At 36.2% G+C, this 24127-nt stretch overlaps 2 protein-coding genes across 5 annotated transcripts in view; one reads left to right on the forward strand and one right to left on the reverse strand.

Annotated features, from left to right (window-relative positions):
• The window catches only part of ANO3 (anoctamin 3), a 275901-nt gene that overhangs the window by 70800 nt on the left and 180974 nt on the right, over positions 1-24127 (reverse strand). For both annotated transcript variants that reach the window (XM_060303399.1, XM_060303400.1), the window contains 4 exons: positions 22749-22870; positions 18205-18339; positions 10401-10497; positions 3983-4043 (listed from right to left, as the gene is read on the reverse strand). In XM_060303399.1, coding sequence (XP_060159382.1) covers positions 3983-4043; positions 10401-10497; positions 18205-18339; positions 22749-22870 — 415 coding nt within the window. The remainder of the gene's footprint in view (positions 1-3982; positions 4044-10400; positions 10498-18204; positions 18340-22748; positions 22871-24127) is intronic.
• Positions 1-24127, forward strand: part of MUC15 (mucin 15, cell surface associated) — a 107351-nt gene that overhangs the window by 2348 nt on the left and 80876 nt on the right. Inside the window, exons 2-3 of one of the 3 annotated variants that reach the window (XM_030864849.3) lie at positions 293-442; positions 2525-2685. In XM_030864849.3, the coding sequence (XP_030720709.1) occupies positions 293-442; positions 2525-2685 (311 nt within the window). Of the gene's footprint in view, positions 1-292; positions 443-2524; positions 2686-24127 lie in introns of those variants that run through there. The other 2 variants (XM_060303402.1, XM_060303401.1) reach the window with 2 other exon arrangements.

Here is a 24127-nt window from a genome sequence, read left to right on the forward strand (position 1 = left end):
AATATGTAATGAGATAGTTATAAAACTAAAGCTTAGAAGTATTTCAAGATAATTCAAATTTTGAAATACAGTTTATCAGGAAGCATATTTTCCAATATATCCCCCAAACTCAGTACTTTATAAAACACACACAATGTATATATATTCCTCTGTATATACATATACATTATCTAATTTAAAAAAAAGTGTTAAACATTCTTTGCTTACACAAAGTCCACATGTATATATTTCTGTTCTTTGAATAACTGTTTTCTATTTCTTATCTGTAAATTATTTTTTCTTTGTCCTCTAGAGAACAGAAATACAGGAGTGGTATTTGGGGCCATTTTAGGTGCTATTCTGGGAGCTTCACTGCTTAGTCTTGTTGGCTACTTGCTGTGTGGAAAAAGGAAAACAGACTCATTTTCCCATCGGCGACTTTATGACGACAGAAATGAACCAGGTAAAAACAACTTTCAGAACTTCACCTGTACACAGTGGTTTTAACTAAGTGAAGTTGCTAACGTTCACTGCATTATCTAGAAGGCATTTAGAGATTCATATGACAGAAACGAACTAAAGATTTATTCTGATCTATTTTCTCTTTCTCAAAGACCATAACCAAAATAACTGTGGAACTGTGTGTGAAATTTTAAAACCATTTGGAACTGTTGCTCATCGCATCACAATTGGTTTTAAGTAATAATCCCAGAACCTAAAACATATCATTATAATTGAAAGATAATGGCATGATATTAAGAACAAAATAGCCAGTTTTGTTAGCAAGTAACTGGGGAGCCATTATTCACCGTTGTTTGATCTCTTAGTAGCAGTAATTTGAAAAATGATTTATTCTAATCTGGAGCTCTTGCAAAGTTTGCACGTATACAATAGCCCTCTATTAATTATCTTAATGAGTGTCTAAAACAGAATTGCTAAAGGGTTGCATATTTGGGTACATAAAGTCAGATAAACCTTAATTCAGAAATTTCCCAATCATGTGATGCAAAAAAACCACCACATCTATGGATGAGAAATGTGTCTGCTAAGAATAAAGCACTGTGTTTGATCTTAATAATGCAGTAGTAATTAGGACAGAAATAAAATCAAATGCTCGATTCAACCCTTTTTTTCTTTAATATTTCAGGACAAAAAAAAATCTGTTTTCTGGTTTACACAAGGGACTCTTGCCACCATAAAAAATAGTTAAATGCCCCTGTTGGGTCTCATTGATAAAGTCTTGTTGATTTTTGATAAGTTTGGAACATTACTGATATATTGTTAATTTTCAAAATCAAATCCATTAATTGTAAGTTAACTGAATTCTGCTTATGGACTTCTAGCAATCCATAGAAAATAAAAACTATCACTTTTCAAAATTGAAGGATAGGATTTCAATCAACAGGGTTTTCCAAACTTTTTCTTTTTAACTTCAGAATATTTCTTCAAATGTTATCACATGCAAAAGCTCAGTCTAACAACTTGATATAATCTAAGATATTGTGATCGAGGCATAATGGAATAATTCAATTACACCACCTGTTTTACTCTGTCAGCTTTGAGACACCTTTCCCAAATTCCTAAGGTTCCTGGGGGTCCAATTTGTAAACAGAAGCCTTAAGGAATAGGTGGATATGAGAATACCTAGCTGAATAATGAGATTACTAGTCTAATTAGTAAGTAGTCCCTGCTTTAGTATTCAAATACCTAGTGCCCCAAGTTTTCTTTAAATTCAAGAATATAAAAGAAATAATAGTTAGTTGTTTGTTGAAAATAAAAACAATCTCCAATATTATTAATCAGGATAAGAACCTGGATCTCTCAGAAGGAAACATAAGATTTTACAAATTATTTTCTTTCATCTCCATCTTCAATGGCTCACCCATAATGATATTAAGACCCTTGGTAAAATAATGACACATTTTAAAATTAAAGCTCTTCACTTTTTAAAAATTATTTTTATACCAGAAGTAAAAATTCTGAACATGTTGACAAGGCTCTGAATTCACAAGATTCAAAAGTCAATGAGAGGGCTTCCCTGGTGGCGTAGTGGTTGAGAGTCCACCTGCCGATGCAGGGGACACGGGTTCGTGCCCCGGTCCGGGAAGGTCCCACATGCCGCGGAGCGGCTGGGCCCGTGAGCCATGGCCACTGAGCCTGCGTGTCCGGAGCCTGTGCTCCGCAATGGGAGAGGCCACAAGAGTGAGAGGGCCGCATACCGCAAAAAAAAAAAAAAAAAGTCAATGAGACATGTCAATACTTCTTTATATAAAGTATTGCTATATTTCTGTTGTGATCTCTCCCTTAGTTCCTTTATTTTTGGACCACCAGCAGTGAAATTTTGGAAGTTAAACTGTTCATAGTTTTAGAAGAAAAATGTGGCTTGCAAAATATGTACTTATTTAAAATTCAAAACTAATCTCTGAAAATCCCATATAAAAACGTGTAACTAACTCATCCAGAACAATTCCTACAGTCTAGCAGATGCCTGAGCATGCATCTTCCAGACTGTCACTATAAAGCAATTTTTTTGTTGCTTTTTTAGTTCTGCGATTAGATAATGCACCGGAACCTTACGATGTGAGTTTTGGAAATTCTAGTTATTATAACCCAACTGCGAATGATTCATCTACACCAGCAGGCCGAGAAAATGCACGGGATGGCATTCCTATGGATGACATACCTCCACTTCGTACCTCAGTATAAAACTAAGGGGAAAAAGGCTTCGGATGGCAAATGTTCACTATATCCTGGCCTTTCAAATCCTTCATCCAAAAGCTGAAGCAAGATCACTCTCATGTGGCCTGTGCCAAAGAGAACTGTAAAAGCATGAGACGAGTAGCAGAAACATAGAGGATAAATCATCCAAAAGGTTTCCTTTCTTCCATTTCTCACTGTGCTGAATTATCTATTGAGTAACCTTAATTTATATTTTGGTCTATTTTTTTCTTAGCAGGAAATGTTTGTGGAATCAGGTAAAACTGAAAGATTTCACCATGATTGCCCCGCCCGATAATTTAATTAAAAAATCCTTCAATGAAAATAGGGACCCCAAATTACATTTTTACTTTTTTGGGGGGGGTGAATTGACTCTTCACTGCTCCCCGTGTAGTCATAATACCACATATCAAGATTGGCATTTTCCTGAAGGAAAATTGGAAGGGTGATTTTATTTTTTTAAATTTTGACTTAAAGCTAGAAAGAGAGTATGGCACAGATTCTGTTCCTGGGAAATTAAAGTAACAGGAGTGAGAGGCTTGAATTCCAGTACATTTTACTTTTCTGTATCAGCAGGTACATAGTCAGCCCCTTGAGTTGCCAAGTTGACAGTGACTTTGCATTCAACAGACTATGGTAGGAAAGCTGACCCTAACCAGGAAAGTGATCACTTCTCTTCAAAGCATCGGGAATGCCAATCTGTGGTTTAATTTAGGCCACAATTAATTGGGTTCTTTAAAAACTCAGTGAGAAACTTAGTGAAAAAAGTCAGCCAATGCATATACCTATACATAATGTCTACAGTTTTAAGATGCTGGATAGCAACAGGATTTATTTTGTATTAGACATTATTGCTCAATCATATAGGGAATAGATTCTGCATCTCTAAGTGCATAAAATGTAAGGTTAAAAAAATATATAATGGAAGCCTTAAGCAAACAAAACATTTTCTGAGTGTCACTTTCACAAGTGAAAATACAAGACAATTAATTTGGATTCTAGTATATTTCAGTTTGTTTTCAATTACTGCCTGTTTTGGGCAGGAAAAATATATTCCACAGTATAGGAAGGTTGAGGCTTTAGGGATTAGAAGATTAAATCAACAGCTAAATTCCCAAAGAAGCAGTGAATGTGTGAAGAGGGCATATGTCACAAGAGATTTTACTGTTGAATTGATACATGGTATGTGTGTTTGCGTGTGTGCATGTATGGTGGGTATGAATAAACAGAGCAACAGCCTCAGAAAACGAGGGCCAGGAAGTAAGCAATGGAAGAACATACTTACCCCATATTGCCATAAAAATAGCAAAGAAGACTGTCCCTCCATTATCAAACAGATATGTTACCTTAGTGGAAAACAAACAAAAGTATTAGTCACACTTTTGGTTATAATAATCCAGTGATTACTGTTTGCATTTAGGTACTATTGATTTTTTTTTCCCAATGGAATCACATTATTTTATAGTTTTCAAATATAAGATAGGCAATCCTTTCATGGGTCCTGCAACTGTTTCATGTGATTTTCTCATGGGGAGAGGTGGGGAGTCAGCATTTGCCCCCTTCTCTTCTCTTTTCCCCTCTGACTCTACCTTCATTTCTGCTTAGAAGTGGTTCTCGTACCCTGAGGAAGTACTTGTGGGCCACAAGTAGAAGCTACACAGAGAGCTTTAAGAAGTTAGCTAAGGCATGCCTAGCTGCACTTCCTGTTAGCAAACTTCCAGGATTGGGAGAGTTGCAAAATGCGGAATTCCAATAGTGATCCAGCACTTCCAAGGGAAAGGGATCACAGTGCTATCCCTACTCTCTGATGTCTTTCAGAATGTGCCATGGGTCATTAAGAAATTTCATAAATCACTGGACATTTAGGATACAGTCCAAGTGTTTTTTAATCAGACATGACCTGAAGTTTTATAAAGAACAATGTACAGTTATACAACATTATTGAATATACATTTCAGGGTTGTAAGAATCGTTTGATTTTAATAAAGTATAAACTCAATTTACCTTTGCCTCTTTTTATTCGCGTAATGCCCTAACTATATTTATAATTTAGTGAGGGAGGTTAAACCAATATAGCCAAGCCAATGTTTGGCAGTCATTTAAATACCATAGAAACTAAAGAGAAAATAGGGGCATTATCCTCACAGGAGTGAGAGGCCAATTGGGGGCTAAAGAACATTATTCTAAGGAAAGTGGGAGTTAGAATGGTGTCCTCTTTGCTCAGTCTACAGTCTAGAGGCTGCTCAATGGGTGCATTAAAACAACATGAATGTGTATTTTAATTGCAACATCTGGAACACACTGTAAAATAATATAAAACAGATAAAGGTGGGATGTATTTTCTTATTATGTAGCATTACTGAAAATTTTATTATACAAAAGATGTGCTGCTTTTGAAAGTTGGTGGATAGGTGCAAGATGTCCTAGATGCTTCTAAACTTCTAAGACTGTTAAGGCTTGGGCTTTTAAAAAATGTTATAAGACTTGGTTTTCACACCAATCATCAGTATATATTATGTACAATAGAGAAAAGGACTGCAAAGAAATTCTCTCACAGAGTTGATAAAATTCCACCCAGCGGGGGAATCCAGCTTTTTTGTGTCCAAAGGCATCCCACAGAAATACCTGCGGCTGCCAAGCAACTGAACAGCTGTCTGCTTTCCTTTATAAACAAGCCTAGTGAAGGAAAGAGCCTCTTAAGAGTGTTAGAACAGAGACTTCACACATGAGGACGTAAAGGTCACCAAGAAATAATGGCTCCCCCTGCTCCAGAAACAGCCAGGTTTTTAGAAAAGTGACACATAAAAAGCAATACTTAACAACAATTGTGTTGCACAGACATAATTTGTCATTGTTCATGCAATATTTTCCTTAAAAAAGCTTTTCATTTTTTTCTTATTAGTTTTGTCTACAAATCTTTCAGGCATTTTTAACTAAGTAAATTTAAATATCAGCTTTTCAGAAACACATCCACGAGACACGGTGAGGTATACATTCCATATTGATGTAATGTGAGATTACATACATGTAGTGGGAGATAAAACTAGAATGGGAGTTAGGGAAGTCTTCAGAACTTGCCCTGAGGAGGAGTGTAAAAGTATAAAATCATTGTTTTACCCACTAAACTATTACATGTGGGGTGTATTATGACAGGGGAGACTGTGGAGATAAGAAAAGCACTTAGAAGCCTGCGGTTACAGCTTCCGATGATATGGGTTTTTTAGGGTGCCGATATAAGTTGCTGAATGGAAATGGAGGAGAGGGGGAAGGAAGAGTCAAGCACAGTGTGGATGGCTCAAGCTTAGATCGTGAGTGATCAGAAAAATCCCAAAGCAACGTAACAGACTTTTCTAAAAGCAAAAAAAAAAACCTTGTCTGATCTACAAATGTATATTTGCAGTTAATTATTTTATTGGAAAAATAGCTTGCCTTTATGCGTAGGGAACCTCTGGACAAGCTTTTTATTCAACATTGTTGATGTAAATAGGGATGATATAAGAAGACAGAAGCAAACTATGCCTCAAACAAAGCTGTGTTTTAGCACAAATTCTCCACTTTTTTTTTTTTTTTTTTTACGCGGGCCTCTCACTGTTGTGGCCTCTCCCGTTGCGGAGCACAGGCTCCGGACGCGCAGGCCCAGCGGCCATGGCTTACGGGCCCAGCCGCTCCGCGGCATGTGGGATCTTCCCGGACCAGAGCACAAACTCGTGTCCCCCGCATCGGCAGGCGAACTCCCAACCACTGCGCCACCAGGGAAGCCCTCTCCACTATCTTTGACATGTGATTTCTCTTGCAGAGCTGAGCATGGCTGGAAATCAATAAATGTGGATATTGATTAAGGAGATAAATTTCTTATTAGGTTGGAAGCTTAAACTCTATGTCTCCTCTACTGTAGTTGATAGATCTCTTTCTAAAATTGTTTCATGGGTTCAGAATAACTTAAGCCTCTGGAAACTGCCACTGGGCTAAGGTGAACAAGGTGCCTCTTGGGCAGATTCCACGCTGCGGGCCAGGAGATTACGGGGGGGGGGGGGGGGGCGGGGGGCGGAGGCAGGGTTTGGAATTTAGGCTGAAGTTCAGCCCTCTCTCAGTTCCTTAGTGCCTAATTCTTCGACACAGCAAAATCTGTGTAACTATCCATGTCCATTGGACCGGGGCAAAGGTACACCAAACATGGCAACTTCATTTTTTTTACCCCTCCCCCAACTCATTACTTATTTAGGGCAACAGCTTTTTAAATGTGGTCCTAGAAATCAGAATCACCTGAGGAGCCTCTTAACATGCAGATTTCTAAGCCTCGCCCTTGGCCAACTGATTCTGAATCTCAGGACGTGGGGCCCAGGAATCTGCTTTTTAACAAAAGTTCTAGGTGATTCTGATGTGTAATCTTATGCAGACTCATCCATGAAACTTCTTAAAGAAGAAAGATGATCTGTCCTAATTCTGTTGGAGCCCTAATATCAGTATACAGTCTGAAGTTCACTCTAGGTATTGGATAAATGTTTGTCGAACAAGTGAAAAAACCCCAGATACTAATAACTGTTATAAATAAGGCTAACTTCTAAGGTTGAGTCATTTTTAAAATCATATGTAAAAACAATGCAGGACCCTTGTACCTGATGATTTCACCTTAACTGAGAAATCCTAGCATAATGGAAATTGACAGTGTGGTGTCAGGTGCTTTGAAAAGAGTATGCAAATATCACTGAATTAGTTAATTGAAAATATTTCTTAATTCCCATACTTTTAAGTATTAAAAATGAAAACAGTCACCAAAGAAAATGTTAATGTACTTAAATATAATTTTTATTATATGACAGGACCACATTTTCTCTGAAACACACCCTTGAAATTATTAAGGAAATTATTACATGCACACACATATTTCAGTAAAATATGACAGATTTAATTTCCTGTTACTTGTCACAAGTCGTGATTGATTCTATAAGGAATTGACCAGTTCCTAGATGATGTCGCTGGGTGATGGGATAGGCTAGATGATTCTAGATTGGTGGCCTTGTTTCTTTGCTAAAAATCTCTTCCCTTATTTCTGACACTGCCCATACAGTAACCTCTAGGTGTTTAAGTATGTAAACTGACTTTAAAAGAGAATGTTTATTTTCATTCAATGAAGGAAGAGTAATTCTGATTTTTAAGGTGTAAACCAAGTAGCTACATTTTACCTTAGCCAGAAGAAAAAATACAAGACACATTAAAGATTTCTCCGTAGTGGGTTTTATTTCTTGTTTTGTTCCATAAGGCAATATTCTCCTTTGCAAGCTAACTTTTCCACCTACCTTATAATAGTTACCAAGTGAATTCTTTCTGAGTCATACCTGTCCCTATATATACTATTTCTACAGAGTAAAGGAAGGATGTAGATACTGTACAATGACAAAGGCCCCCTAGATTTAATGTTTCCTTGGATAGTTTCTTCACTTTATCACTCTGCCACATATGATTCTTAGCTTGAGTGTTCAGATAATGCCAGTGTGTTTTATTAGAACTGTCCAAGTAGAAGTAACATATGTATATATGGATTTGTTGGTGTCCCTAGGGCTGTTATATGTCTTTGAAATGCATGAACAAAGGGAAAAACACGCGTATTTACATCGAATGACTCTATACACTTGGTTTTTGCAAAAAGTGTTGAGAAAATCCTTCCCCAAACAAGACATCTTTGTGGAACATTTAAAAGAATTCAACACTGAGCACGTTTTAGAAATTAAATTATAAACAAAACAGATTTTTCCCATGCCATGCATTCAAAATAAATAATTCAGAAGCTAATTTTACTAAGTTTTGGTCTCCTAGTAGGATCCTGAGTGGCTTTTGATTTTACATCCACCCTTGTCAAAAGTTAATTGTATAGAGGCCTCTACTTCTGAACTAGATGGAGTAACAGAGATTGATTTTACCCCCATTCTGAAAACAACCAAAGAATGCACAAGTGTATAAAGCAACAGATTTCAAGATTGGATGTGAGGCAATGAAGGGCAGTGATCCCTAAGAGGCAGGAAACAAGTGAGGTGAGCATTATGATTGCCTCAGGTTACTACACTGAAAGTGTAGTCACCAGGGTGCAGAGAGCGACAACTCAGACAGTGAGCATTAATGTGAGGAGGCTACCTGAGGAAAGAGCCCCCTGAGAGGATTAGAGGAAACAGTTTCAGAAGCTCACAGAGTCAGGAATAGTGCCTGTTTCCACCAGCCAGACTGGAAATCCTCATTATCCACAGTGCACTGGGTAGAGTACACAGAAAGATCTTGTTTTCATTGTGGGGAAAAATGAGTGCTAGAAAGAGCACTGCTGTGAGCCCATCTCACAAATCCTAAAAGCAAGACCCAAAAGAATCAAATTTTTTTCAAGTAACTAAACCACAATGAGATCTCTCTAAACATCTATTAGAATAGTTAGAATTAAAAAGAAAGACCACCCTGAGAATCAGTGACTATACAGAAAACTGGAATTCTCATACATTGCTGTTGGAAATGTAAAATGGTATAACAGTTTGGAAAACAGTTTGGAAGTTTCTTAGAAGGTTAAACATCTATCTCATAATCCAGCCATTTTGTTCTAGGTATTTGCCCAAGAGAAATAACACTACTTGCCTAAATGAAGATTTGTAGACATTTGTAGCATCTTTATTTAAAATGGTAACAACTTAAAACAACCCAAAAGATCATTAACAGATGATGGATAAACAAATTTTTATATAACCATATAATGCAATACTACTCAGCAATAAAGAAAGATGATTGACTGATAAATGTTATGACATGGATGAATCTCAAAATAATTATGTTGGGTGAAATAAATCAGAAAAAAATCACACACTGTATGATTCCATTTACGTAACAGTCTGGAAAATACAAACTTATCTATAATGATAGGAAACAGTTTTGTTGCCTGAGCACAGGAGTGGAATTTGGGAGAGATGGGAGGCAGAGATTACAAGAGGTCGTGAGGAAACTTTTGGAGGTGATGAATATGTTCATTATCTTGATCGTGGTGATGTTTTCACAGGAGCATATATGTAACCAAAATGTATTCATTTGTATACTTCAAATATGTACATTTTATTATCTGTTAATTGTACTTTAATAAAACCACTTTACAAATGAATAATAGTAATTGTAAAATTCAAGTACACATTTCTCAAACTTGTATGCACCTTGAAATCACCTGGGAGGTTTTAAGTTATGCTGATGCCTAGGTTCTAAATCCAAAGATTCTAATTTAACTGCTCTGGGATGTGGCTTGGGCTTCAGGAGTTTAAAACCCCCTTCAGGTGATTCTAATAGGCAGCAATTTGAGAGCTTTTGGTATATTTCATTTTCTCTGTAAAATCAGAAGTAATTTAACTTCAGGAGTCTTCATGGAAGATAAAAATTTTATCACTACCCATGGAAATAATCATCTTCCCCCAAAAAAGAATCTAGATGTCATTCCAAGTGGACGTTTTAGGTCTATGATGGCAATAAACACTTATAAAAACAAAGGAAGACAAAGATATTCTAATAAAATATACTCTTTCTGTAATTGCCAGAGTGATGTTTTACTCAGTTGTCAATGATATTTATTGTTGAAACACTTGGGAACATTTAACTTTGGTGAAAAGCAGTTTGCTGGAGGACTTTTTACTACCTGCCTCCTAGAAAAAGTAGAGGACACAGAGAGGAACGTGAGGGTCCACACTCACCTTGGCATAAATGCAGCTTTCATTGAGTCTCTGCAGTGAGCAGTTCTTGTCACAGAGAGGGCACATGAAGACTTCAGTGGCCTTGCAAATTTCTTGGCTTGAGAAATCAAAGAAGAAAAAGAAAGCATGAACCTCCATGTTTAGGAGGTACTCAGCCCCTATGGCCAACCCTGTGGGAAGCAGCAAGGCAGGGAGGAAAAGAAGAAATGGAAATAGTTGGGGCCGGGTGGCAGGTGGGAGGGGGGTGGGTGGACAGGTGAGGAAGAACTTAAGACAGTGGCTCCAACTCAAATTTTTAGGATTTTTGTGATACAGAGTTGTTTGTTTGCTTCTTTGTTTTAGAAATCTCTGCCAAGATATTGTAATGATAATAGGCCACATTTTATACTCGGGAGGCACCTGTGGGGCTTTGTCACAAGGACACTTTTACACCTGATTTCATGGCATGCAGGATAATCTTGTGAGGAACAACCGAGGGTGTTTTAACCAAGCTCACAGGCTTGGACATGGCTGAGCTGGAGTCACATCTGACTCTGCTGATTTCTCAGGTCTAACGATCTTTCCCCTGGATCTCATTGCTTTCCAATCACCAAAATGAACAGCATCCATAATTCACATAATTTCATAGCCCCCACTGCAGTCAATCAGTGCATTATGTTCATTGGAAATCTGAGGAAGTTTATCGCGACACACACTGTCACGATAACATGGCATAGATTTTATTTACTGAAATATATAATATTCTCTATTAGAATGTAACTTCATAATATTTGTCTCTTAAGTTCTATGCTATCTTTTAAAAATCTCAGCATACATTATAGATGACATTGTGACATGAATAGGGCATCGATAACAATTTCTCAAAAGCCTAACAGCCTGAGAGTTCACAGCAACCTGTTTTTAAGATGCTTTGTGCCTTTATCTGTCATACCTGACCTTTTCCCACTAGGTATACCATAAATAAATTGTCCAAGTAAATATGCTTTGGAAATATTGAAAGCAATATAAAGGCTTTCGAAAATATGCCTGGAAATGCAACTGTTATTAAAAGTTTAATTGGCAGTGTTGATAGCAAGATTCGCTGTTTTCAAAATGTTTTCAAAATGTATACACTCAAAGCAAAAAATAATGCATGTGTATTTCAAATGCCTGATGTGTATAATCTCAAGCCAAACTGGAAATGACTAGTAAGTAATAATGCTATACAGTAATACAATACTTTACAAAAAGCAAATGTGGGTCCATGTCCATTACGTTTAGTCCTCAATGCAGTCTCCTGCAATGGTAACTATCTCCAAACTGAGAGGAAATTGATGTTTAATTTAAGTGATTCGCTCAAGGTCATACAGCTAACAAGAGGTAATTTAGGGAATTGAGTTTAGGTTTTCCTGATTCTAGGTCCAGTTCTCCATCACCTATAACTCATCTAAAGGACAGATAAGTTTATGTCATATTAAGAGGAACTTTCCTATCAAAAACTGCTATTAATAATAATGATGGTATAACAGGTCTTGTATATACTATAATTCTCCCACTTTCACACACATCATCTTGCTAGTAATCATAATGTCTATGTGAAGTAGGAGGAAGCAGGTAAAACGTACATTTTAAAAACTCAAAAGAAAGAGACAATTATACCTCCTCTTAGTAATACTACTAATTTGTATAAATAAGAATTAACGTTCCTCCTGAAGAAAATTTTTATTAAAATAGGCTTGCTATCACAATTAACTGTGTTTTGAGAATGACATAATGTGCCCTGCATTGAAATCTCATACTAAAATGGTATTAAGTTTGGTTAACACTATATTATCTTTCCCACCTTCCAAATGATCACACAAAAGCACAGATGTTTCAAAGCACTCAGTCTAGAATCCCAGCCATTAGACTAGCCTTATTTTTATTTCCGGAATCATCAAACTGATTTTCTATAAGTTGTCCAAAATACAACTTGATAGGTAACATAAAAAATATTAAACAATTTTGGTAATGTATTCTTTAGCCTAAAATATGGAATTTGAGATGAAATCACAAAGTTCTTTGACTTTACTCAACCACTAGATGGAGGGAGAGTGCCCAACTTGAGTGTTTCTTAATTTCTTTTGCAGAAACTCATAATATAAACCACTGCTTGAAGTGTGGCTTTCTTTTGTCTTATATCTGTTGTTAGATATACACATCAAGGGCTGATTGGAAGGAATGATAATTACAACCCATTTAAGACATGGGACGAGGGAGCAATTTGTCCATTTGGGGATGGATGCCTGGACCTGCTCTAGGGTCTTGATGCTTCCTGTAATCCTGTTAACCTGACAAAGCACAGAATAAGATGCTTGGTGATGTCCATTTTGGGGAAATGTGGTAATATGAAAGTAGGTTTAAAGGAAGGCAGTATGGAAGCATGAGTAAAGCATGGATTTTACAATCAGATATAATCATCAGGGAAAAGCAAATCAAATCACAAGGTATTACCTCATACCTGGTGTGATTGTTATTATCAAACAAAACAAACAAAATAAAAGTAGCAAGTATTGGCAAGGATGTGGAATATTTAGAACACTTGAATATCGTTGGTGGGACTATAAATTGGTACCGCCACTATGAAAAACAATACAGAGGTTCCTCAAAAACTTAAAAACATAACTACCATTTAATCCAGCAATCCCACCTCTGGGTATATATCTAAAGGAACAGAAATCAGAATCTCAAAGAGATATCTACACTCCCTTGTTCACTGCAACATTATTCACAATAGCCAAAATATGGAAATAACCCAAATGTCCATCCACAGATGGATGGATAAAAAAATTCTGGAATTGACATACAACAGAATATTATGCAGCCTTAAGAAAAGAAGGAATTTCTGCCATATGCAACAATATGGATGAACCTGGAGGACATTATGTTAAGTGAAATAAGCCAGCACAGAAGAACAAATACTGCATAATTCCACTTATATTAGGTATCTTAAAAAAACACACTCATAGAAACAGAGTAGAATGGTGGTTCCTAGGGGGTAAGGGAGAGGGAAATGGAGAGTTGCTGTTCAATGGGTATAAAGTGTCAATTATGTAAGATGAGTAAGTTCTAGAGACGTGCTGTACAAACAACATCGTGCCTGTAGTTAACAATACTGTAGTGCACTTAAAAATTTGTGAAGGGGGTAGACCTCATGTTAAGTGTTCTTACCACAATTTTAAAAAATCAGATATAGGTTTAAACTTACTAGATATTCCCCCCTAAGTCACCTACCTCTCTGAGCATCAATTTCTTCATCTCCAGTTGGAGATAATATGCAACTGGGATATTATGTAATGAATATTGATAATGTGCCTGGCACATCATAGGCACTTGATAAATGGAAGAAGACCTTATTGCTGAGGATGTTGTCAGGAGAGGATTTGAGAGGCCCTTTAGGACGTAACAGCTTTTGAAAAGCTGGTCAGTACTGAGGACCAAATACAGAGTTCTCATGCCAAAGAGGCAAGAATGGACCGCAGAGTTGTTTCTGCCCTTTGTCCCAGACCTGAAACCCAAAGCCTGAGAAGCAGGGACCATATCTACCTGCTTGTTCATTTTTATATTGCTATGATACATGCTCTACAGGGCACAAAACTGACCACCTTTGATTGTATAAGACCAATGTGCATGTAAATATATACATGCACATATATATACAATAAATAATCTATAACATGATTTTCATGTAATTCTACAATTAACTGCAGAGCAGGTAAGAAATATGACATTAATTCACGTGAACATAGCTGGTAGAAACATAATACAACCCAATCTTCAGCTTTTCAACATTTTGTTACCTTGCAATAAACAAAAAAATAGCTTAAAACAAAACTAAAACAAAGCAACTCAAAATAAAAGCCCTATGTCCTCCACTCACTCGCCATGATAACACCTAAGACTTAACCATGTCTGACACCTTGAATGGAAAAATTCAGTCCCATGAAATTTTGAAAGTCAAGATATTCAGTGATGCTTATCTTAGTTTAGAATAGAAAGTCTGACAGGATCTTAATTACAGTGTGACAGAAGTAGCAGTAATATAATACCACAAAGCACAGAAGAAAAGAGTTTGCTAGAGCCTTTTAAAACACTCCTTGTGCTAAAGGTTAAAGAATACTTATCTCATACAAAAGGAGCCTAATTTACTTCATTGGCACGTAAATCAATAGGAACAGAAAATCTATTCCTTTCATTGCCTTTTGTTCATTTTCAGCTTTGTAAGCCTGGAGGAGGAAGTCTACACCACATGGGAAAACTTTGTGAATATGTTCTCCATGGAACCAATTTGAACAGTAGCTAACTGCTTAAAAATCATTTTCTGCTTTTGTCAATTCATTTTAAAAGACCATTTTTTTTAAAAACCCTAAAGACTATCAAAAAACTCTATAGCTAACACATGAATTCAGTAAAATTGCAGGATAAAAAAGTCAGTATACAAATATCAGTTGTGTTTCTATATACTAACAAAAAACTATCAAAAAGAGAAATTAAGAAAACAATACCATTTACAATGACATCAAAAAGAATAAAATATTTAGGATTAAATTTAGCCAAGGAGGTGAAAGGTCTATACATTGAAAACTATAAGACATTTGCAAAACAAATTGAAGAAGACACAAATAAATGCAAAGATATTCTATGCTCATGGATTAGAAAATTTCACACTTTGAAATGTCCATACTACCCCAAAAGATCTACAGATTAAATGCAATCTTTATCAGAATTTCAATGGTATTGTCACAGAAATAGAAAAACCTATCTTAACATTTTTATGAAACCACAAAAATCCCAAATAGCCAAAGCAATCTTGAGAAAGAACAAAGCTGAAGGCATCACACCCCATGATTTCAAACAATATTATAAAGCTATAGTAATCAAAAGAGTACATATTGGCATAAAAACAGGTACATAGATCAATGGAACAGAATAGAGAAACCATAAATAAGCCCATGTATATATGGTCAATTTTCGACAAAAAGCCAAGTATATTCAATGGGGAAAGGATAGTCTCTTCAATAAATGGTGGTGGGAAAACTGGATATCCACATGTAAAAGAATGAACCTATGTATCTTCCACCATACACAAAAATTAACCCAAAATAGATTAAAGATGTAAATTTAAAACCTGAAACTGTAAAACTATGAAATCAATCTTGGCAATGATTTTTAGGATTTGACACCAAAAGTAAAGGCAACAAAAGCAAAAATAATCAAGAGTGACTATATCAAACTACAAAGCTTCTGCACAGCGAAGGAAGCTATCAACAAAATTAAAAGGCAATCTACCAGGGGACTTCCCTGGTGGTCCAGTGGCTAAGACTCCGAGCTCGCAATGCAAGGGGCCCAGGTTCAATCCCTGGTCAGGGAACTAGATTCCACATGCCACAACTAAAAGTTACTGTGTGCCGCAACTAAGACCCGGCACAGCCAAATAATAAATAAATAAATAAATATTTTTAAAAAGGGAATCTACCAAATGGGAGAAAATATTTGCAAATCATATATCTGATACAGGGTTAAAATCTAAAATATATAAAGAACTCATACAACTCAATAGCAAAAAAAAAAAATCTGATTAAAAAATAGGCAGAGAAACTGAATAGACATTCTTTCAAAGAAGATACATAAATCAACAGGTACATAAAAAAGTGATCAACATCACTAATCACCAGGGAAATGTAAATCAAAACCACAATTTTATATTACCTCATACCTGTTAGGGTGGCTATTATCCAAAAGACAAGAAATAGTAAATTCCCTGGCAGTTCAGTGGTTAGGACTCCACGCTTCCACTGCCAAAAACAACAACAAAAACCAAAAAACTCCAAGTGTTGGTGAGGATGTGAAGAAAAGTGAACCCTTGTGCACAGCTGATAGAAATGTAAGTTGGTACAGCTACTATGGGAAACAATATGGAAGTTCCTTAAAAAATTAAAAATAGAACCACCATATAATCCAGCAATTCCACTTCGGGGTATATATCCAAAGGAAATGAAAACAGGATCTTGAAGGGTATATGCACTCCCATGTTTTTGCACCATTACTCACAATAGCCAAGATAAGTAAACAACTTGTGTCCATCAGCAGAGGAACGGATAAAGAAAATTTGAGATACACACACACACACACACACACACACACACACGCACGCACACACAAAATAGAAGAGTATCCAGCCATGAGAAAGAAGGAAATCTTGCAACTTGTGACAACATGGGCTTTCAGGGTATTACACTAAGTGAGATAAGCCAGAGAGAAAAGAAAAATACTGTATGGTATCACTTTATATGTGAACTCTTAAGAAAGAAAGAAAGAAAGAAAAAAAGCCAAACTCATAGAGAATAGAGAAGTAGTAAAAAATATATATATATATATATATATAGTATTTTTATTTTCAAGACACTAGAACTCCAAATTACAATCTCACTTCTCAGCTTCAGAGGTTACTGATTCAACATCATATAAAGAAATGCCTAAAGGGGGATGAATATTTCCAGTGGGCCCATGTTTGTCCAGGAAGATGCTGCCTTCCAGAGCGGTAGTGAGTTTGCAAAACTCTGAAATAAACTTGTCACTCAGTGAAATGCTTTTGAACAGTAGGTGTTTCTTTGTTTTCATGCTAATTACCATTTGGCCTTCAGGAAGAACAAGGGGATTCTGAGATACTAAATCAAGGAATTTGGTTATGGAATAGGGTTCAAACCTGGGGCAATGAAAATATTTTGCTTTTAGGCAAAATTGTTATACAAATGCATGTGCACATATATATAGATAAAGAATTTTCAAGGAAATGCATTTTATGGTCCCATTAACTGTCATGATTACTACCCAGTAGCAAGGCCATGGTTAAAAGATGGACCAGAAGGGAAAAAAAGTACTGAGCTTTTTTTGAAGGAGGGGAAAAGTACTTTTTCATATTTTGAATTGCATCATACAAGGTTGAACTTGATGAAATCCTTGTGGTGTAGTAAATAGAACATGCTGTTAAGAGGATTCTTTAATTAATTCTTTAACTCATTTAATTCTTTAATGTGACTTTTACCTCTGCTGAATAATAATGTTTTGTTCCTATATCCAAATCTTGAGTCATTTAAACTTTAACAGAAAAATCACCATTCTGATAAATGTTTGATGTTTCTCAAATCTTATTTTACTACCATTTTGATATCTTAAGTTGATGCTAAAATCTTTCATAAATCTATTCTCATAGAGAGTAAGAAGAAAGTAGAAAGTGATTTTATGTTCTCATGAGAGGAGACTACTTAGGGTAGGATTTATATGGTATGAATATTTTGTTTAGACATCTTTAACTATGGAAGGTTCCCTCATCTGCTAAAAGGAATACTCATCTCCAAAGGTGGTAATGAAAGTTGCATAAAATGAAACAATATATCTGGACAGTCTTTGTATATCTTAAGTGTTTAAAGAACTGTAGCTATTACAATTATTTGAATTAATGTATTGAGAAAGCATTCAAGACTACAAAATACTATGCAAATTTAAATTATATAGAACTGTCTATTGCATTGCTGAATTATTGATTATGTGGGATATACTAGAAAGAGACATTTGCCATAAAGAGAAACAGTCTTAGAATTTATCCAAGAGACTTTGCATATAAAAATATAGAAATGACCTTTTTATAGTGCTTCTCCCCTGCAAAAACAAAAACAAGCAAATAAATTTAGTACCATAACTCACTTTTATAGTCAGCATTACTATAAAGCTTTCATCCAATCAGAAGAAAGGCCAAATTTTTTTAATAAGTCTGTTAATAGCTTACCTTACTTGACTTGCATTCATTGTTAATATTCCATAGAAGAAAACACACAAGCCAACAATAGCTGCAGGAATCAGCATTCCAGTATACCACCCCAGCCAAGCAAAGTATAGCCCAATCTTCTCACCAAAGTATAGCCTGCATGAGAAAGCAAATCCTTAGCTTAAGGCAACGTAAGTGACACTACAAATAGTGATGTCGCACCTAGTCAATTTCAGATGGACAATTGACTATACTGGCTCAGTTCCTCCTGCGCTCCATCTGGGGTGTCTTAATAGTCTTGCTCATTAATGAATCCAATAATGGTGATATTGTTTATCATTAAACATTGTCATTATAGGAGTCATTTTATTTTATTTGTTATCGGAGTATGTTTCTTTCTTTCTTTTTATAAGCCAGGTCTTGCTTTTCTTCATCCTCCTAGTAGAATCCCTTTTTGTTTTCCTTACACAAAGCTGTGCTAAACCATATTGCTTTGGCGTAAATTAGAAAAACATCTCCCTCTAGGTAGCTGCTGAAAGCAGACTTGATTTCTGTCTCTATCTGCACCCTTGGCCCGACTCCCTTATGCCAGACACAATCTGCACAACCGTGTCACACATCTTCCTCAACAAAGTTAAATTCTGCTGTTCCTGGAGCACATGATTCCTTCCTTGGTTTATGCTGTTCCCTTACTTTGGAATATTACATTTCACCCTCTTCTCCTGTCTGGCTTGTACTTATCCTGTACTTTATATCACTTCTCCTGGGAAGCCTGCCCTGATTTCACTTCAAACCTGGGTTAGACGTCCCTGCTCTTGCTATCACATTCCCTTCACCCATGTTTCAGTGTCTTAAACTTGTAAAACTTTATGACAATTACCTGTCACTCCCCTATTCCTCTCCTTCCCCATCAGAATGCAAGCTGCTTGAAAGTGGACCTGTGTCCTGTTTCATTAGCACCCACCACAGGAAGTGTTTTATTGAAAGAAGTGAAGGGAATGAATGCATTTTATTTCCCTTCAGCTTATTAACATAATTTATATGGAAGTAGCAGATGAATAAGGCAGTTCTGATGACCACTCAGTTGTTCTTTCTTCACCGAATCTACCGCCAATAGTAACTGTCACAGTTTATACAGCTCTGGTAAAAAATAATAATTTCTGGAATTCTGTACTGGTGTTTGTCCCAGCACTAGTTTTAAAGATTGGTGTTTTACAGTTCATTTGGGAATACCTCTCTGTGCAAAAATTCTTGCTGGGAAGAAAATTCTCTTGTTATGTGTTTTTCCTTAACAAGACTTCTCTCTCTGAAAATCATTCTTTCTACTCCATTCTCTGTATTGTGCCAACCAAAATTTGTGCGTATTCTACCAAGCGTAGACATGGAGCTGTCCTCCACTGAGCACCATTTACCTAATTTTTTTGTTTTTTCATTTATTTCTCCTAGGAGACAGATCAATAGTCTATTCATTTCTTATATACTGACAGTGTTCTACTCTGAGACGAAGCTTATAATATTAACAGTTATTCTAATATAGCCACTTGTTCCTTTAAACAAGTGTTCTTCTGTGGGGTGGAGTAGGGTTTTGGCACATATTATTAACATTTTTATAACGATGACTATAAAGGACTGCACAGACAGACCCCCTTATATGGAAAGCATTATACCAAGATTTTAAATCATACATTGTTGAAGGTTAAGAGGAGCAATAATGTTATTTGACAGGAGTATAATTACCTAAGTTCCAGCAGATTTCAGATCTGTTTCATGAGAAGAAGCTAGTTCTAGGCAAAGAAGGCTAATGAAAATGTCCTTAACCTAGAACGTGGGAAGTCACAATCTTTTAGGATCTCTAGGTGTTCCTTAAATTTCTTTAAAACCATGACAGGGCAAGGAGGAACAGGGGGTTGCTATTGGTGTCACCCCATCACACTTCACCCACCGTCACTTTCTTTTCATGTTTTATATACTGGTGTCCTATGTGACATTTCATTTGATAATAGGATTCTACTGCTGAAATAACTTCTATCATAAAAAACTTCTATTATAAAAACAAATGTTAAGTTGACCTCTTTTAGAGAGAATCATTTCATTTAGTTTTTAAATTTAAATCCTTCCGGTGCCTATTGAGAAACATTGAAAAAAAACCACACAGCTATTTTGTTAAGCAGGTTTCGTAGTTGACCATTTTTTAAATGTATTCTTTCCAGATTCCAGTATTTCCCATGGAAAAATAGATTGAAACGAAGATAGGCGTTGGCTACTAAATGTTTGAGTCTATTCTTAAAATGAGAACAAAACACAAACACATGTTCAGGAATGGTTGTTTATAAAAAATAAAATGAATTGATAGTCCCTCACTTTTCATCCACTATTACTGAACTGCCTTTTTCAGCAGGAGAGAATACAGGCCTTGCCTGTGGGTGTCCATCATCTGTGACACAAGTATATTAAAAAAACTCTGATTCCAGGACACCCTCTTTCTCTCACTATGGACAGGAAGCCACACAATAAGAGGCTCACGTCCTCAAAATTGTATAGTCTTAAGAACAATGTAACTCCAAATAATTAAAAAGTCACAGATTTTAAGGCAATCTTCCTACTCATTGTAGAAAACTGGGTCTTGTACAAAATGCTATGTACAAGATTGTATAGTTTAATCTGAATGCCTCATCGCCATCTCAATTTTGTTAACAAGAAAGTTCCTAGAGAACAGGCACCTGTTGAAATGCCATCTATACTCTTTTATGGCCTTCATCTTGGGTGGGTCCCTCATCACATCTCTCCCCTTAGCCACTTGAACACAAAATACATGATTTTCATAAGCAAAATTTCCCTTCTGAGTCAACACCCAGAGAATTGGTAATAGCAGCTGAATCACCCTATTTATTGAAAATAAAAGTTGCTTGGTGAAATTACCTGAGGCAGCAATAGCAATGTCTCCTATAGATAGGAGAACTGTTGACACTGAAATGCTTGCTTGAAAATCCCAACTTCACTTTAATTCCTATTAAATATGGTTTTGTGAATTAGTACATCTCACCGTATTCATGTAACTCTAAAACAATTATTCTTTAACCTGCATAAATAAGACTCTGATAATTTGCTGTGATTGAATTAGAATCAAAGCATCTTGATTTTGGATATACCCAAGTACTTAATGTTTGAGATAAAAATGGTTTGGTGTTGGATAGTATGCTTTGTACATCCATTCCACATTCTACCCTTTTCCTTCCTGCTATGTGCCCAGGAGGCTCACCTCTATGCATAGTATCACCTATGCTTCCTTCTTCTTGCTTCCTGATAGGCTCATTGGCCAACTGAAGGTACCAGCAGGAGATCACAAGGAGGGATAAGAGATGTGGGGTATTTTTATTACTCTGACTTTCTTCTTCTATGATTATAGCTTTTAACAATTTCTGCCAACTGCTCTCTCCCTTTGTCCCTTCAAGTCTAGGTCTGATAACAGCTTCCAGCTTTTGCCAGTCCCTGGAAGCTTCATTATCATCTGTTGGCTCCCTTGATTCTATTTATACTTCTGCATATTAAATTCTATTATTAAATTCTCTTCAAATACCCCTTCTATTCTATCAGTTCTATCAGTTTCCTGTTGGGAAAATGACTGATATAGTTATGAGTTATTCTTGATATTTATATTTCATAAACAACTCAAAATATCAACAAATATAACCTTATAATATGAATGCTCTTTTTTATTTTACTTTACAAATATTTCTAGTTATCTGGGGACTTAAGTCCTTTTTAATATATATTTCCTGATTTTTTTAAATAAGAACAAATTATTCTCCATCAAAATAAAATAAATCATGAATATAACACTATTTCAAGACTAATTCAAGTTGAGAGCAGTTATTTACGAGGATATACCTCCTGGAATAGAATAGACACTCACTAAGTATTTGTTGAAGGATAAATACATGCATAGATGCTATGTTGGCCATTTTTCTCTTTGCTCTTAGATCCATTTTCTGCCTTTTCCTCTTTGGATTTGTTTTCATGGGAAAGTAGATTATATAGATTCACTTGTAAATTGCTGCTGGTAAGTTACACTGGGAGGTACTGGAAGTCTCAAAGGTGGAAGGAAGGGAGGAGCCCATATCTTTTCTCCTCTCCTGGCTGTCCTCAGGGCTGTCTCCAGAGCAGCCATAATTTGTTATGGCTCCATAATTCTCTGTGGCTCGACTCTCAACACTTCATTTTCCTGCAGGTAGTCCTACTCGTGGATGGCATAGCTCTTGCCCAACGGCTCAGGTAGTAAGCTCTGAAATATACTTCATCTCATTTTCCCTCCAGCTTTAAGGGTTGTTAGCAATTTTCTGCTGTTGTTAATCGCTGGTTGCCTCACATTTCTGTTTGATTTCTCAGCTTTCCCATCCCCTGTGCTACTGATTCCCTAAATTAAGTTCCTTTCATTGAAAAGACGTATAGTGGCTTCTTTTTTCTTAATCACCTCCTAACTAATACAGATAATTTGGTGGGTAAATAAAATAATAAGAAAAGGATAACAAAATAGCATAATATGTCTTCCGTTATCAATCCAGTACCTGATTAAATCCAGGGGCTGATGCTTGTACCACATTCCCCAGCGTGCCCAGCGCTCATATAATAGATGTCTGTTATTCTGAGGTCCATGGGTTTTGATGGGCTGGTTACTCTTGTAGGCTCCCTGAAACAAATAAAATAAGATGAATTGATATTTATTCTTTTAGTGAAATTTGAACTAATAGGAATTGTTTTTGCTTTTTTTCCTTAGGGAATAATTTAATAACTTACTGAAAGCTTCAGAAATTATAAACGTAAACCCATCACTGAAGTGATGTAGTAAATGCATTTATATATCTATATTTCATTGAAAATACTCTGATAGTTCCTTAAAAATTCTTTCTTAAATCCCTTTTTTAAACCAATGAGATCCCTTTCACTTCAAGTAAGCTTTAGGTTTCATTGTTTGGAACCCAAGGTCTTGTAATAAACACAATATCTTCATCATCATTGAGAGAAATTGTTGTAATCTTTAGTTCAGCAATTGAGCATTATTCTGCTTTGAGAAGTGATCCAGTACCAGAAAATATTTATTTCATTTATAGAAGCTAAGGGAAAGAGTCAATGTTCATTCAGCAAATATAGACTCCCCCCCCAAAGAATCACTATGCTGTCCACGTGAAACTGACATAATGTTGTAAACCAACTATATTTCAATAAAAAAAATTTTAAGTATAAGAGGCCTGTCTCCAGTGTTATTCATGTTTTGAAATCTGTAAAATTTACTTCCGGTTAGATATTCCAAAAATGGAAGCATGTTTTCCAATTCTTTATATCCCCCTCAAAAATCTGTCATATGGGTTGCAATTTCAGAAACATAGAATATATATGCCTTTTAGAGGAACGTGTTCCCTGAAGGCTGAACTGCTCTGCTTTTATAATTTTAAAAAAATGATAATAGATATAGTGACTTTATTTTCTGAATCAAAACTTAGGACACAGGATTTTACAAAGTCCCTCTGCTCACTCTAATATGTGATTCTACTTTTATGAAATGTTTGATGAAAATTTAAAACAAGTGGAATTATGCCTCAGTTACCTCACCTAAATGATGAGGATAAGAATAAGTATTAATGATACCAATACAGAGGGATCTTGTGAGGGCCCGTTTGGAGAATAGCTATAAAGTGCCAGCCACATAAGAAGTATAAAAATAATGTCAGTCGGGCTTCCCTGGTGGCGCAGTGGTTGAGAGTCCGCCTGCCGATGCAGGGGACACGGGTTCGTGCCCCGGTTCGGGAGGATCCCACATGCCGCGGAGTGGCTGGGCCCGTGAGCCATGGCTGCTGAGCCTGCGCGTCCAGAGCCTATGCTCCGCAACGGGAGAGGCCACAACAGTGAGAGGCCCGCGTACCGCAAAAAAAAATAAAATAAAAAAAAA

Source organism: Globicephala melas, chromosome 8 (genome assembly GCF_963455315.2).
Source record: "Globicephala melas chromosome 8, mGloMel1.2, whole genome shotgun sequence".
Lineage (NCBI taxonomy): Eukaryota > Metazoa > Chordata > Mammalia > Artiodactyla > Delphinidae > Globicephala > Globicephala melas.